This window comes from Gouania willdenowi, chromosome 12 (genome assembly GCF_900634775.1).
Source record: "Gouania willdenowi chromosome 12, fGouWil2.1, whole genome shotgun sequence".
NCBI classification, from domain to species: Eukaryota; Metazoa; Chordata; class Actinopteri; order Blenniiformes; family Gobiesocidae; genus Gouania; species Gouania willdenowi.
Genome location: NC_041055.1, coordinates 12628566 through 12649642, shown reverse-complemented (window position 1 = coordinate 12649642; position 21077 = coordinate 12628566). Strand labels below are relative to the sequence as shown.

Below are 21077 nucleotides of genomic sequence, written 5' to 3'. Positions count from 1 at the left end.
ATCTACAGTCACGTGATAAATTAGGACATCCTATGAAACCTGTTTATTTTGTCGCATTTTTAATATGATTTTTAATCTAAATTTTAATACTACTGAGAGATTAAAGTAATCTAAGCAAGTAATAATAAAGAAAGGACAAAAAAAATCCTCATATGTGTGAACATACTTGGTGAATTAAAACAGATTCTGATAAAAAAAAAAAATTTAAATTTAAAAAAAGGATAAATAAATGGAGAGTCAGGGATGAGTCAAATCCCAGATCTTAATCCCATTGAGATGCTGTGGGGTGACTTGAAATGAACTGTACATGCAAGACACCTTTCAAATAACTCCCAGCTGGAATAATTCTGCATTGAGGAGTGGAATTAACTTTATTCAAACCAATGACAGCATCTCACAGCAGTTATTTCAGTCAAAGGGTATTACACGAGCTATTGGGGGGCATGGTGTCCTGACTTTTTCCTCAGTGAGAATTTGCATTTTTGTAGAATTACATTTTCAGAAGTTCTTGGAGTCTTTACTTCATATTTAATTGTTTAGTTATATTATTTTAACCTCACAGGATTGCTAAAATTGAGATTAAGTATCCATATATCAAAAATGCTACAAACATAAACAGGCTTTCATATGGTCTCGTAAGTTTTTCTCATGACCGTATAAAGTTGTATCACTTAGTTGAAGGCATCAAATTACATTTTTGCCAACTGTAGACGTAAAACAGCTCTGAGCAAAAGTTTGGTCCCTAACATTAATTGATAAAATATATGTTTTAATGCTCTTACATAACCAATTTAAAAAAAAGATCTAAAGCACCAGAAAAGTATTATTGTCTGGATAAAACAAACAAGCTACTGTATAATTACCTATTTTATTAATAAAATACGAGAAGCAGATAGATAAAAAGCAGTTCAGTGTGTTACAGCATAAGAAACATTTACCTTCAGTTGTGGGTGCAGCAACACTCTGTGTGTCAAGCAGCCCATCTTTATCTGCAGGGTTTGCTGTGGGAAAAGGAGAGGAGAGGAAAGAGATGTTTAAATTCAAGCTGAATAAGAATTTTGGTTGACCCAGAAGCCAGTCGTAGAACCACAGACACTTTTATAAACATGACAAAGTGCTACATGAAAGAAACATAATAAAGACTATTTATGGGTGGGCTAAACATCTGATGCTTTTACCACGGTGTTTGAGAAGCTTAGGACAAGTGAACATAAACATTTGTTGGCTCAGATGACTGTGAGCACAAAGGCCAACACATACCGCATTCTGCACACCCATGCATCGAGCAGCAAGTTGGGCTCTTGCTGACAAAAGCTTTATTCCCCTTATCCCATAATTTAACCACCACATCTTAAGAAGAGAACACCTGGTGAAAAGACATTTTCTCATTTATATTTTTGATTAATTTAGTCACAGAATAATAATTTAGTCAAACAAGGCACAGTGTTTTTTCCACAATGCTACAAAGCACCACTGATGGTTTGTGTTTAACACGCGCAAGATACGCTAGACCAGAGTGTCACCAACTTGGTGCCCACGGGCATCAGGTAGCCCGCATGGGTCATGTGAGGTGCCCTCAGGACTGTTCTGGAGCTCTTGTCACCAGTGAACTCCTTCTAAAGTTACAGATGTAGTCAGTGACTTAGTAGAGGTACATGATGCTGCACTTTATAAGTTATATGTTTATTTTGATTGAAACATTGTGACAAATGTTTTTAGGTGGCACAGATTTGGGTTGTGACAATATATGTTTCAAAAAAAAATGTGTATTTTCGTAAAATATGACATCTCTATCTATACTATAATTCAAGGGACGTCTGTGTGGATGTGTGTGTGTGGAGCAAATATCTCCCAGACTCGGTGCGAGTTCGACCTGAAACTCGGTCGACGGGTTCCAAATACCCCAAGTGTGTGTATCTGTTATTTTGGAGTAATTTGGTCATTTCAAAATGTTTATTTTAATTTTATTTCACTTCTGGACGGCCCCGAAATGAAACCTATTCAGCTTTTGACCTCAGGGTGTGAGGGGGCGCTAGTGCACCTCTGTTGAGAGACGACTTCCAGCATCCATTTTGATCACAGTTGAGACGACTTTCGGTATCCATTTTGAAGGCAAAACAGATGAACTGTGAATCGGCTGCTATTCATCTATCGGCGTTAATCAGTTTTGTGGGACGTACTATTCTGGTAAGTAAACATGCTTGTTTATCCGTAGCAGAGCGCCCTTTATAGCGCAAAAGGCGAATCCCCGGAAAAACCCACAAAGTCCGTTGCACGTAGTTCTAATGTCGGCATCGGCAGTTAAGAAAGCTAAGCTAAAGCTTATCACATGGTGCTCGAGTGCATCGACTGCTGCAGCCAAAGACAGAGCGATGAATGACGTAACTACATTTTTAGTCTTTCTTATTACTGTTTTATCTTATAGTTACTGGTATTCATTACATTATTTTGTTATTGCTGTTATTACTATTATTATTACTATAGCCATTACAATTATTACTACTTTCACTATTATTATCTCCATCTAATCGTACGACTACTGTATTATTGTTATTGCTATTCTTCTTTTTTTTTATTATTCTTTTCTCTTATAGTTACTGGTATTCTGATTTTATATTTATTATTGCTATTACCTTATTATTTTATGTTATTGTAATATAGTTACTGGATTTTTATTATAATATTTTGTTAATGTATAATTTTACTACTATTTTATTAAAGTTATTGCTATTCTTATAATTACCATTATATTCTTTTTCATTATTAATATTTTTATTATCGTTAATTTTACTACGATTGTATTAAAGTTATTGCTATTCTTATAATTACCATTATATTCTTTTTCATTATTAATATTTTTATTATTGTTACTGGTGTTCTCATTATTTTATTAGCATTGCTATATTATCATTATATTACCTTATAATTATTTAATTTTTTTTATCTTTAATAGTTTTTAGCATATTACAGTATATTATTTTATTACTATTAATATCATTATAACATTACTTTTATTACTATGACTACTTTCACTATTAATACTATATCCATATCATTATCTTTGTATTATTAGCATTGCTACATTACCTTCATATTTATTATCATTGTATTATTAGCATTGCTATATTATCATCATATTTATTGTCATTGTATTATTAGCATTGCTAAATTATCATATTACCTTATCATTATTTCAGATTGTTTTTTATCATATTATTGTTACTAGATTCTTATTATATTACTTTGTTATTGCTATTATTACTATTATTATTAATATGACCATTACTATTATTACTATTACTATTTTCACTAATAATATTATATCTGTATCTTTATCTTTATTATAATCAGGGCTCTACACAAACTTATCCAGTGGTGGCACTGGTGTGACCAACTTTCTCTGTTAGTCGAGGGGGTGTACAGTATAGACATACATGATGAATAGTTGACTTAACAGGCGTACCTTAGTTACCGGTTCTCTCTTAACAACCTGCGACGGATTATGTGCAAGAAGCTCGCGTGCATGTGTGATAGATAACGCACGGAGGAGATGGCTGGCACACACACACACAGTATTTATAATAAAAATATACTAAATGAGTAAAATAAAACTAAAAACTAAACAATATTTAAACAAAAAGTACACAAAATGACAACAGAAATGCATTAAAATATACAAAAAGGCTCCAAAAACACACAAAATTACCCCAAAAAATATACATTACAGAAAAATACACCAAACAACAAAAAACATATGAAAATGACTCAAAATACACAAAACTAAATATTTATACAAAAATACACAAAATAACAACAGAAATGCACAAAACTACACTAAAAAAGATACGAAAATACACAAAAATATTCCAGAATCACACTGCAATGGCAACAAAAAACAATAATTATACAAAAAAATGCACAAAAAGACAACAGAAAGATACAAAAATACACATAATGACTCCAAAAACATACATTACAGAAAAATACATCAAACAAAAAAAATATAAAAATGAGTAACAAAAACAATAATTAGACAAAAGATGCACATAAACACAACAGAAAGATACAAAAATACGCAATTATACCCCTTATGCTCCCGCATGAATGCATACTTCCGACGGGCACTGTACTAGTCTATCTCTAAAAGACAGAAAGGTCTGTGTGCGTGTGTGTGTGAAGCAAATATCTCCCCGACACGGTGCCTGCTCAACCTGAAACTTGGTCAACGGCTTCCAAATACCCCGAGTTTGTGCATCTGTTATTTTAAAGTAATTTGGTCATTTCCAAATGTTTATTTTAATTTTATTTCACTTCTGGATGGCACGGCAAGTGAAACCTATTCATCTTCTGACCTCAGGGTGTGAGGGGGCGCTAGCGCACCATCTATAGCTATTTCACTGCACAGCTCCTCACCCGAACTAGAGTCACATGTGCAGCCAGAGCCAATCGCTGCGCACACAGCCAATCGCTGCGCACACAGCCAAGCAGACACGGACTGCAAACACACGACTGAGAAAGAGGAAGATACTGCAGTTTAGACCGGAGGGGCGTATGAGCAGCCATGCTCACACTGATATACTAGCATTAGCCGACGTTATCACAAACTATCTGCTTTTTCAGACAGAGGCATGTAACGTTTTTGTGAGCGGATGGGTCCACAACACGGCTCAACTATGATCAACATTTGTTCTGCGCAAGGGTGTGTGTTTCTTCTACGTGTTAAGATGCTAGCAGCTACAATGTAAACACACACAGAAGGCTGATGCATGTGCTTGCACTACACCGGGATGTACATGGTGAATGCACACAGAGCGGTTTAGAGAGAAAGAGAGAGAGTTGCGGCTTTGGTGTTGCAAAAGGTTTATTTTTCATGGTACTTTTGGGTCTCTCTCTCTCTCTCTCTCTTTTTTTTTTTTTTAAATCTCTCAACAACCTGACGGATTATATGCATGACGCGCGCACGTGTGAGAGGGATAACGCACGGAGGAGATAGAGGTAGACACACACACATTATGTGCATGACGCGTGTGTGAGAGATAACGCACGGAGGAGATGGAGGTACACACGCGCACAGTATTTATAATAAAAATATACTAAATGAGTAAAATAAAACAAAAAACTAAACAATATTTATACATAAAGTACACAAAATGACTCCAAAATACAAACATTACATAAAAATACACCAAACAACAAAAAATATGAAAATGACTCAAAATACACAAAATAAATATTTATACATCAAATGACAACAGAAATGCACACAACTAATCCAAAAAGATACAAAAATACACAAGTATTAGTGTGCAGGTATGTGAATGTTGAGTGTATAACGGACCACCATTTAGTCCTCTGCAAATGTCCCTTTCGTGGGACAAATAAAGGATATATTATCTTATCTTACATGATTAGACCAACGGACATTGATGCTGTGAGTGAGTCAACGAGATCTGCTATCCGATAACAATAGTAAGGTGCTGTGTGGTAGTGTTTTATGGCTGTGATGCTAACGTGATGGGTTCTTTCTTTTATACAGGACATGTTTACATTCTCTGTGAGGAATCGGTGCAATAAATACACTGGCAGCTCGTTTTGATTGGACCCAGCTCTTTCTACGAGTTAAGCAGGATACGATACATGTGAGTCAACAGTGTACAGCTCTGCTATTAGCTGAGATCTACTTGGCAGTGGCTGCTGCCTTGCCTGTGGTACAGAGCATGTGCCTCACAGATGTGGGTGGCAGGGGACATTGGTGGTAATTCACTAACTGATTGTTGCAATGTAGCATTCCTTCCTGTTCTCTGGAAGATACATTCAAAACTGTTGGTTCAACTTGAAGATTGTAGGTTATGGAAAATAAATTAGAGATAGCGGCCACTAATCTTGACCTGTTAGGGTTAGTGAAAAGCAAGAGGAGAATGGAACGCGATATTACGAGACAGTAACACTCAGAGACATTTTTGAAAGGGCTCCCAGTTTGGGTAACTACTAATTGTCATTTAATCAATTAAATGGTCCACAAAGTGCTAGCTCTATTACACTTTACTAGTTAAATACAACAATGTCAATAAATAAACATTTGAGTTTTAAAAATGTTATCGGTCAATAGATAATTTTGTACCAAGATGCAAAGACACATTAAAGTTTAATAAATTATCTGTATTAGCTCATCTTTTTCTGCTGTTTGGGTATTATTAAGTAGTGCTGTTGATTGATCCAAGTCCAGCTTTTAAAATTTGAGTAAATGTATTTTTCATTTTGCATATTTAGTTGTAAAATGTCAGAGTGACTGCCCTCTAAAAGTTGACCAGCTATTAACAATTGCATTTTGCTATTGGCTGAGACAGATCATTAGATTGGTCGTGCGTCACTAACTTTCACGGTTGACCCTGCCTCTTCTATAAAATCAGGGAGGAGGGACTAGTTTTCCTCTGATCACAACCCAGTGAGCATTGATTCACAACTCCAATGTGGAACTCCTTTCAGTTGCTGTGATGTTTTGGACTCTGTGCTTCTATAAAAAGCAGATTCAGCACTAATCAGAGGGTTCATAAAGCTATGTGTGCATGTACAGACACATTGTGTGCGTATTCCTGTCTCTCTGCGTGTGTGCAGACGTGCACTGTGTGCGTCTTCCTGGTTTATGTGTATGTGCTATATACAGTATAGAACTTAGGGGCTGTTTGCTCCTGAGTTCTATAGTGTCTGTAGGGCTATGTGTGAGCTTCATGTCAAGCTTGTGTGTGTCGTCGTGAAACATCTCAGCTGTGAACTCACTGTGCAGCGTGTCTTAGCGGCTCAAGGAGTAAAGCCCCTAATCAAGGCATTTTTTTAATTACTCCCCTAGTGGCAGGTCAGCAGAAAGCAGGGGTTTAGTTACTTTTTATTGTCCAGGTGTTTCAGTTAGAAAAATTCCAGCTGCCTGGCCCCAGTGAGTGCGTCGCATGCAGCACCACACACCCCCGCACGCACGCATGCACGCGCACACACACACACACACACACACACACACACACACACACACACACACACACACACACACACAGTATATACACAGAAAATTTCAGTTTCAGTGACAATTTCAGTTTCAGAGACAAACTTTAAAGATGGTTAGTTTAACTCAAAAACTCTGCTATGGCACTGACTACATCTGCAATCTGTATTTTTCTTCATGAGTTTGAAGCCTGGCATGCAAATCGCATTTTAGTTGGAGCTCATTGGTGACAGGTGCCTGTGATCACCATGTTGGTGATACCTTTTTTAAGACACATTTAAAGGGGCACATCATTTGTTACACCATCCAAACATTCATCCAAATCTATAGAAACATGCCAGAAAAGGCAGAAGCTGGAATATGGAATAATAATTCTACAAAAGAACATTTTCAAAAATAGAAATCCTGCAGCAGAAAAATAACTAATCTTCTTGAGAGCAGAGTACAACAAATTATCAACGACTGAGGCAGCCTCTACAGGGCTCGAGACTGCGACCAAATTGGTCGCATTTGCGAATATTTTTTCAGTGTGTGCGAGTGAAATTTCTATTTGGTCGCATCCGTGCAAGTGCACATGGGTGACCTTTTATTTTGGACGGAGCGGCTGAGCCCTTCGTCACATCCCACACAGTGCACTTCTCTTTCTCTCTCTCTTGCTCAGCGTTGCGGGTGAGGAGACGGTGCCCGCTCACGCAACTTGGCTGTGGGGTAATGCAACGGTGAATGCGCCGAGTATAAATGTGCTCCTTTAGAGTGCGCGCGCTCCGCGAACGGAGCCAGGCATAACAAACTCTTCAATGAGAGCGCGCTCACATTGAGAGCAGCAGTAAAAAGCAAGAACGTGCCGAGCTCAGTGATAGAACGTACACGCTCATCAACATGGAGGAACCAGAACTGATGGACTATGATGCCAGGCCAGATGTTCAGCTGTGGTTCTCCCTGGCCAGGGATCTGCAACCTGCGGCTCTGGGGCCTAATGTGGCTCTTTGACTCTTTTGCAATGGCTCCCTATAGCTTTTAAAAAAACTATTGAAATAAATATACATATTTTTTTTTTTTTACAGAGGCTGACAAATAAAATCAAGATATAACATTTTGTAAACCTAAAATAAATCACATTGTGCAATGACTCAGCACCTTCCTACTTCACATCCTGCAACATCTACAGACCATCAACTTTCCTGCATTTGTGGCAAACCTTAAGTTTTAAATCCCTGGTAAGATAACTAAACCAACAAAAACACTATTCTGGAAGAAAATAGAGATTTTAATTGTGTGGGGACAGATTCATTTAACCACCAATGTGCAGGTTAAATATGCATGTTTTATGTGTGGCAAGAAATTAGCAATTAGCATGTGTTGACCACATGATCATGTGTTATCAAAGTTCAAGTTAATTTTTGTAGCCTTTCAAATACATTAATTGAAAAAAAAAATCTTCTTTATATAACATTGTGCTCATGTAAACTAATTTGAACATGCAAGATACTGTTTTATTTCTTGATGTCAATTTATTTTATTTTAAACTGTTTTTAAGTTTCCATTTAAATGATCATTATAAATTACATCAAATTAAATCAAACATTATTCTATATAATTTTAACTGTATAGAATTTAATACACTGCATTGTCTTCATTGAGAAGGTATTAATTTGGCTCCGGGTGAGATGAGGCAAAATGGTTCCTTGTAGAGTAACAGTTGCAGACCCCTGACCAGGGGAAGAGGGTTAGGAGACCCCACTCTAAGAGCTGGACCCTCTGAATTTAGTTCCATGGGGTGAATGCATGCAGATGCTAAGTTGGTTATGCTACTATTAATTTAATTCAAGTACAGCATTTCTGCAAAATTAAAAAAAACAGAATACATTAGTTAGTTTAGAGCCCTGCTCTAGTATGCTTGGACTAAAGTACAAGTCAAACTACTGGTCTAAAAATGTACTTAAGTAAAAGTTAAAAAAAATAGCTTGTTTAAAATGTACTCAGTGTAAAAGTTACTTTTGAATGGTTTTGGGATTATTTGTTCTGTTGTCTAAAAACAGGTATGGCAACAGCTAAATCTATTTTCAGCTGAACTTTAATCAAACAATCTGTCAATCTGATAGTTACAATATACAATCAAAGTGTGGTTTGAGTTGAAATCATTAATGAAAGAGCCTAATGCAGTGTCTTGGTATAGCCTTATCTGAGGAAGCCAAAACTTCACTTCACTTGAGCATTGATTCCAATTGATGTCATTTGAAGAAGTTAAAAAATTACAGAATACGGCCTGAACCCATCTTGAAGCTGATCTCTATTCAAATCCCTGTGCGCACATGTAGAATAATCATCCGAGGCGAATGTATTTAATAACTCAGCTTTATTTAATAGCCCCTCGTTCTGCATACAACTAGAAACATGACAAGCAGCTTCATGCGGCACTGCACTTCTGCCATCAAGCATGTAACTCATACAACTCAGCAACCTGCTCTCTACTTATGCACACCTGTGAGCACACAGCTCCAGAACAAGTCATTTGTGCATTTTTTATTTATATTCATGTGCCAAAAGTCAGCCTTCGATTCACCTCCTCGGTATCCATTTGTGTCTTTCTTGCGTTAATCAAAACACATCACCTGCCTTTTTTTTATTTTAGGATCAACAGATCCCACAGATCCAAAATATAACAAGAGTAATTAAATATTGGTAAATGTGTCCCTTTTGCATGGTAGAAAAAAAAAACCAAATGCATTAATGTGGAAAAAGACAAGTGGACCAAATGTTACTTTTTGATGAGGCAGATGTTCAGTGCTTTACCTCTGGAAAAATACCATTTATGCAGAGAGGCAGACCAGATATGTTTGAGACCGTTTGGGGACTGTTCACTTTGTTTGCGAAAGACATTGATTTAGTGAAAAAAAGAGTATGAAATGAACCCCTCAACTCTACAACATGACTCTACCACGTAGCTCAGGTGGTAGAGGGGTTGTCTCTGTTGAGGTTGGGGGTTCGATCCCAGTCTATGTGTCAAAGTTGCTCCCAATGGTTAATTAGTGTCTAGCATGGCAGCTCTGTCCCATTGGTGTGTGACCGTAAGTGTGAATGTGCTGATATTGTGAAGCGCTTTGGGACTATCTCAGTGGCTATAAAGTGCTATATAAATCAAGTCCTTTTACAATTGTGGTTGAGTGTGAAACTATTGATTTCCTTAAAAAAAAGTCATTGTGAACAAACATGAAAGGTGAGTGACACTTTAATTTACAATTTTTGTTGCATCTGTGCCAGGTATTCTAATAGGTAGCTTACACCAGTAATAAAATCATAGACTTCCTCATATACGTAGTATTATATGTAATATTATATATAAAAATACTTCTATATAACACAAAAGGTAAGCTGATATTAATGTCTGGGAACAGCAAATACTCTTATTGATCGCAGGCAACCATTGCCTTAAAAAAGGAGGAACATTGGGAGAACAGTGTATGTTTCCATTCAGAGAACAAGACGACTGCTGCATTCCAAAAGACTGCTGCCTGCACTATGAAAGGGCCCTTTGAGAGGGGGAGGCCAAGCCACAGCTCCATCTCCTGAGCTTTTTGACTGAGGGCTGTCTGACACACCAACACTTTCCATCCCTGTACTTTCCTAAATGTTTGTATGTGTAAGTTTGTTTGTGAAAATGCAAGTTTCTATGGTTGATGTCTAAAAATGCTTCATCCTCCAACCTAAAACTTTGCTAATATCCAAATTTTTTTAACACAGCATTTGCTGCCCTTTAACAATACATATATGGTACATGAAGCCTGATGTGCCATAATGTACTCACTGCTCATTATCTAAGCTTCAGCCGCACAGGCAGAGCGTCTCTAATGAGCTTCCGCATCTTATGTTGTAGACCGCTATTAGATGGACACACATGACAGACTCAGCTACTGAACATACACAGGAACATTTTCACACATTAGATCAAGTTTTCATACAATTACTAGCAACAGCCACCAATCTGAAGCAATAGTGCCAGAATGCACATTACCATAAACCAGTGGTTCCAGATGTTTAACTGGCTGAAGCCATGTACTTCTACCCCTGCACACTGGAAAAAACCATTAAAAATGTAATGTCATATACAATGTAGCCCTACACTGACATTTGTTTGTTCAATCAATGAGATTTACGTAAGACTATGCAAGAGCAGGGTGAATGGCCATGTAATTAATTTGCTCACCACTAGGGCAGTCTTACAGAGGCCAATGTGTAATTTGTGGCAATGTATGGAGGCTCCTGACTGCTGCTCAATTTAAATTCTAGTTTCCAATGTTGTCACACTGTTTTAACTTCTATTCACGTACCCCCATGACTATTTGCGTACCCCACATTGGGAACCTAGGCCATATACCATTACTGTACTGAGCAGCTGTGACTGAGAGGCGTTTCTCTCTCTCGCAAGCGCACACTATCTCTCCCTACTTACTTCATGTTGTTTTCAGGGCTTTAAGTGGGCTGGTATGCATTGGTACACAGTACCTGCACTTTAAAATTTGACCCCACAGCATAGCAGGACCTTTATTATTTTAACATTTATCATTGTAGCACTCTGTTGAAAGGTAAACATACAAATAAAACCTTATAAATATTTATAAAATGTATAGATAATCTGGTAATAATTAATGTAGGTAAACTGGTGAGCTGATCGGGGGCCCAAAAACCCAAATGTTTTTGAGGAACCAAACCAAAAGAGATAATTCTATGAAAACCGTGGCAGTGCAAATACAAACCTTTGATTAAAGGTGCTCATGATCTTATGGTCATGACGTACAAGATTATACTCTAACACTGTTCTAAACCTGTATCATAAAGACTGATTTCATACAGGCTAAGCATTATTTCATAATGGCTGATATTATGATCAGAAAGGACAAAAAACGTGAAATAACTAAAGTGGCCATGAAAGTATTTCATGAGAAAATGTCTTAAAATTATGCTTGGAGCGTTACCAAAAGCAAGTTATAGCCTCTGTTTCACTCCCTTATAAGTCAACTAAAGTTGAAAAGTAACTAAACACCAAAAACCATTTTTTTCTGCTGTCATACAGTATTTGGGTCTTAAGTAGTGCTGTTGATTGATTCTGGTCCAACTCTTAACATTTTGGTAAATAGTAATGGTAAATGGACTTGATATATGGCGCTTTATAACCACCAAGGTAGTCCCAAAGCGCTTCACAGTATCAGCTCATTCACCCATTCACAATGGTTTATTAGCGCCATGCAAGGCGCTAATAAACCATTGGGAGCAACTTAGGATTCAGTGTCTTGCCCAAGGACACTTCAACACATGGACAGGTACAGACTGGGATCACACCCCCAACCTCGGGATCAGAAGACCACCTGAGCCACCTAATCCAGGGTGATTTTAATATCGACATTGGCAATCCCAACCATTCCCTGACTCGTAAATTTACTTCCTGCCTTATTTATGCCTGAGTTTTGGTGTTTAGCAATATATTCACTTTTCAACTCATTCTAAAGGACATACTCTGTTGTTCTGGTGTCTCTCCTGTTAATTGCAAGGCTGATGTCCTCCTCTTCTCTGACCATTTGCTTATGTCATTTAATGTTAACCTGTCAGTGAACAAAACTGTCTTCCCACATATTGTATCCATTCAGAATATTAAGGACATTAACCTGGACACTCTCTCTTTTTGTATTAACTGTGTCACGCATCCCAACAGCCACTCGACCCCTAATGACGTGGTTCTTCATTGGTGAAAAAAACATTTTGCAGATGCACTGGGATACATCATCAGTGATGTAACCCGGTGTCACTGGGTGTTTCGTGTTTGGCAACATCAGACACCCTCACCAGCAGTGTTTGCCCACGGATCTACCCTCTTTATCCAAAGCCACCTTGTGGCCTTCTCTGCATTATCGGTTGCAGCCCTAATTGCCTTCCTCATTGGCTAACCAGTGAGGCCCAGCACTGTGAATGCTTTGCAGAGGGACCGCCCTGCAAATCCAGTCTTCCTGTCTTGCCTCCTGTCCACCAGCTCCTGGTACTTGGCCTGCCTTCATATTTTTCTAAATAACATTGCTCCACTTAAAACCTGATGTGTCTCTTTCACCTGCTCATCACCCTGATTCACTTTCACTCTCCAACAGCTCAAAGCAGAAGATCACTAACGGGAATGTCTCAAACACATTGGTCTCACTGGGTTCTATTCTCCCAGACAGCAGTCTGTGAACATTTAGGTGCTTATGTCAATCAAATCCTCCCCATTAAAAAACAACAGTGGCTCTGATGAACTTGGGTTCAAGTTATAGCCTCACAGTGCAGATATGCCTATATCTGCACTGTGGACAGGACAATTTGTTTGCATTCTTTTTTTGCCACTTTTGAAAGAATTTGTCAGTCATACCTTTCTTGGAATATCTAATCTTTTCAACTTTCAGAAAAGACATGACCTCATTTATCCATTGAGTGCTGGATGGGGACTTCAATGTATGAGGAGATGCCGTCTGGCAATGAGAGATGTGAATGCTAAAATCTGCAGGTGAAGAGCTGAATAGTTGGAGTAGTTCTCGGGAATACCGAAAATAGCCACATGAGAAGAAACATCAATGTTTTTTGAAAGCACTTTAGACATGGTATTAAAATAGATTTTCCAAAATGTATTTAGAGTTGGACAGGAGAAAAACATGTGTACACGATCACAGGGCGATCCACCACACCTATCACAAATGTCTATGGTAGTTGGAAAAATTCGAGCAAGCCTTGCTTTTGAGTAATGACACCTGAACAAAACCTTAAACTGGATCAGTGTCAAACGAGCACAGATAGTTGTCTTATGAATAAGTTTCAACGCAGAGTCCCACCAGCATTGGTCAAAGACCACTCCTAGTTCATTCTCCCAGGCTTCTTTTGTTTTTGTGGTTAAATAATTATCATATGATTGAATAATGTTATATATTTTAGAGATGATTGACTTTTGTGAGGGGGTTAATCGTAAAAGTTCAGTCCAAGGCTGCTCAGGAGGAAGGTAAGGAAAACCAGGAAATAGTGCTTTGGCACAATTTCTCATCTGGAAATATCTAAATAAATGAGTGGGCGGTAGGTTAAAGTCAAGCGAAAAATCCGTAAAAGAGCAAAAAAACCCCGTCTTTGTAGAAATCCTTAAAACGCCTCAATCCCTTATCATGCCATGATTTAAAAACAGGGTCAGTAAATGTGGGTTTGAACCTATGATTTTTCAACAATGGTGTTAAAGGTGTAGAATCGATAAATTTGAATTGCCTCAGAAACTGAAAAAAAATCCTAAGAGTAGAAATCACCACCAAGTTACAAGTAAGGCCAGAGAGGTTGACAGAAACAGAGTCAGTTAATAATGCAGAGAGGGATGACAAGGGACAGGACAGGACAGCATCTCCAAATTACACCAGGGAAGATCAACTGACCCTGACCAATGTGTAATCCTAGATATATTCACTGCCCAGTAATAAAACTGGAAATTAGGCAAGGACAAGCCACCATCAAATTTTCAACTTTGAAGTACTTTTAGCCTGACACGAGGTGATTTGCCGTTCCACAAAAAATGTGAAATAGTTGAATCAATCGATTTGAAAAACCGTTTTGGTAAAAAAATGGGCAGGCACTGAAACAAAAATTAAAATTTCGGTAAAACATTCATCTTTACTGTATTCATTTTCCCAATCAACGTGAGGGGGAGAGAAGCCCATCTTTGAAAATCAGATTTAATCTCAGATAACAGGGAGGAGAAATTGGCAGAATGAAGAGATTTGAAGGATCTAACTATATTGACGCCCAAATACCTGAATCCAGAGGGGCTAAACTTAAAAGGAATATCTGATGGACACATTTGCATTGCTAGTTTATTAATAAGGGTAGCATTCACTCTTTGATATATTGATCTTATATCCTGAAAAAGAGCCAAATCTATGAAAAAAGGACAGAATGTTTGGAAAAACAGTCTTAGGATTTGTAATATATAACAATAAATCATCAGCGTACAGTGAAAGTTTGAATTCCGTTTGTAGCCGGGTAATGCCAGTGAGGTCTGGTGCAGACCTCAAATATATTGACAGGGGCTCAATTGCGAGTGCAAATAGGAAGGGCGACAGTGGACAGCCCTGCTTGCAGCCTCTATTCAGGGGAAAACATCTAGATCTGACATTATTGGTGATGCTGCTAGCACATGGAGATGTATAAAGAAGTCGTATCCATGATATGTTTGAATGTTTTAAAGAACTCCACCGGAAATCCATCCGGGCCCGGCGCTTTATTGTTTTGCATGTTTTGTAAAGCTAAATTAAGTTCTGCAAACTGTCAGTTTTGAGTTTAATTGATTAAGTGCTTCTGAGTTTACAGTAGGAAATATAAGATCATTGAAAAAAGCATGCATGTCTGTTGAATCAGAGGAGAATTCGGAACTGTACAGACTCATAGAAAGAGGAGAAAACTGAATTAATAAGGGCAGGGTCTTCCATCAGGGCTCCAGAATCATTTTTAATACGAGGTATTAATCGGGATGCTGCTTGACGGCGCAACTAATGAGCAAGTAGTCTGCCCGACTTATCTCCATGTTCGTAATATTTACAACGTGAGTGTAATAATAAACGCTCCGCCTCGTTGGTAGTAATAAGGTCCAACTCTGTTTGTATGGCAACTCGGCGTTTAAACAAATCAGTAGTTTGGATGACTGCAAGCTGTTGGTCTAAAGATTAAAGTTCAGTCAATAATAATTGGATTTTTGACATCCTTATTTTTTTCACGTGCGCAGAATATGAGATGATCTGGCCTCGCAAATAGGCCTTTAAATATTCCCATAGTAACGCCATTGAGATAGGCTGCGACTCACATTGGTTAAAGCTGATGAAATCATCTATTGCATTGGAAATCAGTTCCCAAATTTTCCATCTGATAAAAGAGAGGTGTTGAATCTCCAGTGTGAGGAGTAATTCGGACTAAGCAATATTTGTACATCCAAAGACACAGGCGCATGATCTGAAATAGTAATACGGTGGTACCCAACATCTGAGACCTTAGGCATAAGCTTAGCATCTACAAAAAAATAATCTATACGAGAAAAAGTCTGGTGCACGTGTGAGAAAAACGAGTACTGTCTGCCAGACGGATTACGAAATCTCCAGGGGTCTACATAGCCTCCACTGGACATTAAAGGACTAAGAGACTTGGCCATCTGGGAATGAGCTGGTCCAGGGTTAGAACGGTCTAACTGAGGGTTAATTGTACAATTTATATCCCCACCAAAAACCAATAAGCTATCATTTAAAGAGGGCAATTTTTCAAATAGTGTATTCATAAAATTTGGGTTATCAAAGTTTGGCGCGTATACATTAACTAATAAAACAGGAACTCAAGATATAAAACCAGAGATAATCAAGTACCTGCCATCCTTGTCAGAAATGGTTTTGGTGTGAGTGAATGGGACAGATTTACCAATCAATACGGCAACCGTCTGGCCCTGGAATTGAAGCTAGAATGGAATATCTTGGCAACCCAGGGACAACACAGTCTGACATGATCATTTGTTCTCATGTGGGTCTCCTGCAGAAAGACAATATCAGATTTTAAACATTTTAAATGAGAAAAGACCTTGGATCTTTTAACAGCACTTCCTAAACCTTTAATGTTCCAGCTAATAAATCTGATATTTGAGCTTGTAGTGTCAGTCATGTGTATTAAACATTAACACAAAAAGGACAACTTGATTCCAAACCCCCAACCCCAAGAGGGAGAGAGTGAGAGAGGAAAAGGAAGCAGGGGAAAAAAAAGGAAGAAAAAACACCAACATGAACAAGTGTACCCCGAAACCTTCCCCCTCCCCCAAAACACTTACCACTACCCCATCCCCAAACGATAGGATGCTAGTGCAAACTCCACTAGGAGTCAAACCCCAAAAAGACAGACTCAAGGCTATGGACCTAAGAACCTTCCTCATACTACTCCAAACTCTGAGAGGCTCCCGCAGAGGAACTAAATAATCAAACTGTAAGGCAAATATATTTCAAAATATATACAGATATACATTAAACAAAAGTACTGTAAGTTATATCTATTCAGGTTATTACTAACAAGAACATTATTTAAGTGTGCAAAATATTGTTTGAAATGTGTGTAACAGAATTGCATTGTATTAAAAGTGACGTGTTAAATAATAAAATACAAAAATAAAATAAAATAAGTAATAATATAAAAATCACGGAACCAACACAAAAATAAAATAAAAAACTAATAATACAAAAATCTCAGAACCACCTTTAACAAAGTAAAATAGAATTCTTAACTCGTAAATGTCATGAAGACAGACCGGGATTACTTGAGAGTTTTCAGAAACACGTTGGCTTCTCCAGGAGATGTAAACTCTCTTGTGACGTTTCCTCTTGTGATTCGCAGACGAGCTGGATGTAGTATACCAAACCTGACATCTGGTGTTTCTCTTAACTGCCGTTGAATGTCATTGAAAGCAGCGCGAGCCATGGCTGTTTTGGCAGTAAAATCCGGGAAAATGGAGACCACGGTGTTTTTAATCTTGATCCGCTGCTTGGCTCTGGCGCGATGTAAGATGCCAATGCAGTCCCCACAGTAGTGCATCCGAGCTATGACGGGACGGGGACGTTCACCAGGTTTAGGTCTGGGCTGAAGTGACCTGCGCGCGCGGTCAACCAACTGGGGTTTTTCGAGGTCAAAAGCTTCCTTCAGCAGGGTGGAGATCATGGCTGCGGTAACAGGTCCATCTTCTTCAGGTAGCCCCACGATCCTGATATTATTGCGGCGTGATCTCGCTTCCAAATCCTCGCATTTACTTTCAAGTGCAAGAAACTGGGTCAATAAGCTCTCGACTTTTGTCTGGAGCAAAGTCACGTCAGTTAACGAGCCCTCCATAGCATGTACCGTCCCCTTGAGCTCACCAACCTCCGCTCTGATAGCCGATATGCTACCACTGAGCTCCGTTGTTACAGCTTGCAGCTCAGACTTTATTTGGGCTAAAGTATCGGTCATAGCTGTTGCCAGTTCAGTCTTAAATACTCCTACCATCTCTTCTCGGAGACTGGTGAGCAAATCCGCTTTAAAGTCTGTGGTGGCTATGTTCAGTGGGGGTCCAGCTACGTCGGGAAGAGGCGGCAGTGGAGCCGGAGCTGGATCACTAGGAGCCGAGGATGAGGCAGTGATAGCAGGCCGCGACACTGCGCCTCCCGAGCTGTTCATGTTTCTAGGTTTTGGTGGCATGTTGGTTATCGGTGAAACAAAATACACTTAAAATAATCTAATTTCTTGTCATAAACACAAAGAAGTGCCCTGAAATCGTTTAAAAATCAGATCCACGGGAGCCCCCCAAAAGCACGTCCTACTCCATCAGACTCCGCCTCCAGTCCCCCTTGTTTGCATTCTTAAAGACTGTACTGCACAGAACACCAACACAACTGAGCTTCACAGATGAAGTCCAGTTCATCTGTGATGTTCTCTTTCCGGAGGTAGGCTTCACCATTGTAATATAATTATACAGTGGGGCAAAAGGTATTTAGTCAGCCACCAATTGTGCAAGTTCTTCCACTGAAAAAGATGAGAGAGACCTGTCATTTTCATCATAGGTATACCTCAACTATGAGAGACAAAATGAGAAAAAAACAATCCAGAAAATCACATTGTAGGATTTTTAATGAATTTATTTGCAAATTATGGTTAAAAATAAGTATTTGGTCAATAACAAAAGTTCATCTCAATACTTTGTAATGTACCTTTTGTTGGTAATGACAGAGGTCAAACATTGTCTCTAAGTCTTCACAAGGTTTTCACACACTGTTGCTGGTATTTTGGCCCATTCCTCCATGCAGATCTCCTCTAGAACACTGATGTTTTGGGGCTGTTGCTGGGCAACACGGACTTTCAACTCCCTCCAAAGATTGGAGGTTGAGATCTGGAGACTGGCAAAGCCACTCCAGGACCTTGAAATACTTCTTACAAAGCCACTGATTCATTAACCCGGCAGTGTGTTTGGGATCATTGTCGTGCTGAAAGACCCATCTTCAATGCCCTTGCTGATGGAAGGAGGTTTTCACTCAAAATCTCATGATACATGGCCCCATTCATTCTTCCCTTTACACGGATCAGTCGTCCTGGTCCCTTTGCAGAGAAAGAGCCCACAGCATGATGGTACCACCCCCATGCTTTACAGTAGGTATGGTGTTCTTTGGATGCAACTCAGCATTCTTTCTCCTCCAAATACGACAAGTTTTTACCAAAAGGTTCTATTTTGGTTTCACCTGACCATATGACATTCGCCCAATGTCCTCTTCTGGATCATCCAAATGCTCTCTAGCAAACTTCAGACAGGACCGGACATGTACTGGCTTAGGCAGGGGGACACGTCTGGCACTGCAGGATTTGAGTCCCTGGCGGCGTAGTGTGTTACTGATGGTAACCTTTGTTACTTTGGTCCCAGCTCTCTGCAGGTTATTCACTAGGTCCCCCCATGTGGTTCTGGGATTTTTGCTCACCGTTCTTGTGATCATTTTGACCCCACGGAGTGAGATCTTGCGTGGAGCCCCAGATCGAGGGAGATTATCAGCTGTCTTGTATGTCTTACATTTTCGAATAATTGCTCCCACAGTTGATTTCTTCACACCAAGCTGCTTACCTATTGCAGATTCAGTCTTCCCAGCCTGGTGCAGGTCTACATTTTTGTTTCTGGTGTCCTTTGAGAGTTCTTTGGTCTTGGCCATAGTGGAGTTTGGAGTGTGACTGTTTGAGGTTGTGGACAGGTGTCTTTTATACTGATAAGTAGTTAAAACAGGTGCTATTAATACATGTAAAGAGTGGAGGACAGAGGAGCCTCTTAAAGAAGAAGTTACAGGTCTGCGAGAGCCAGAAATCTTGCTTGTTTGTAGGGATTTACCAATTAATTCATTAAAAATCATACAATGTGATTTTCTGGATTTTGTTTTCTCATTTTGTCTCTCATAGTTGAGGTATACCTGTGATGAAAATTACAGGCCTCTCATCTTTTTAAGTGGGAGTACTTGCACAATTGGTGGCTGACTAAATACTTTTTTTGCCCCACTGTACATATTTGTGCTCCTGCACTTTTAAATTATAATTGAATAGCACACCTTTCATGGTGCTACTTGTGTATTTACGTGTCTAACATGGTTTGTTCTGCTGTAAAATGTATGTGTAGATTAATTTGTTTAAAAATTAACCATTTTCTTTTGAAAGGCCATCATTTGTGGCCTGTCTGTGCAAGACAATCTGTCCCTGCAGGAGGCTGGGCAGAGGAATTTACAGGAAAATACTAATACGGGAAAGGGATAAAATACGGGAGTTCCTCGGCCAAAACGGGATACTTGACAGGTATGGCAATGCATGCTTTGATATTGCAAATAAATAAAATAATTTTTGTTATTGCATAATTGTGACCATCACCAGCCCTACCAAAGGAATGGTAAGAAACACTTTATTATAAGGAGGATATAAAAAGGGAGGGCAGTGTTACACCTATGTGGGGGGGGGGGGGACAGGGGGAGGGGGGCAGAGTAGGAAATGGATAGGGTGGGGAAGAGTTAACTGCTTTATAGTTAGTGTGAGATGTGATGTTATAGTTGTGCATATTGTGCTTAGTGTATTGTGTAATCAGTTCAGCCAGTCTGGTGGCAAGTGTGAAGCTTAAGTATAATGGTGGTGGCTGTGAACAGAGGGAAGAAGTGAGTGGTTATACCTAAAACTGGTATTTTGGAAGCCCAGTACAAGTTCATTCCTCAGCCCAAGGCATGCCAGTGCATCGTAGACCAATGTATGTGCAAGAACCGCTTCTGCGAAACCAAGCATTGCCCCGGGCCCAAGATGCAGCTAGGCCAGCAGAAAGAGTGGGGGCCAAGAAGACCCAGGCCACCCCCCCACAACCGAACAGCCACCCAGACGCCCCCGACCCCCCAAGCCGAGAGGCAGCCACCGCCCCCCACATACACACCGAAAAAAGTCCCAAGGAGCCGAGGACCCAGCACACCTCGCCACCAACCCCAACCCCAACCCCTAACCCTAAGGCCCCCCGCCAACACCCACACCCCCACCTCCA

General features: G+C 39.3%; 1 protein-coding gene across 1 annotated transcript in view; it reads right to left on the bottom strand.

Moving 5' to 3' along the window:
• Window positions 1-21077, bottom strand: part of ror2 (receptor tyrosine kinase-like orphan receptor 2) — an 81359-nt gene that overhangs the window by 19248 nt on the left and 41034 nt on the right. The window contains exon 2 of the mRNA XM_028462569.1: window positions 939-1001. Coding sequence (XP_028318370.1) covers window positions 939-1001 — 63 coding nt within the window. The remainder of the gene's footprint in view (window positions 1-938; window positions 1002-21077) is intronic.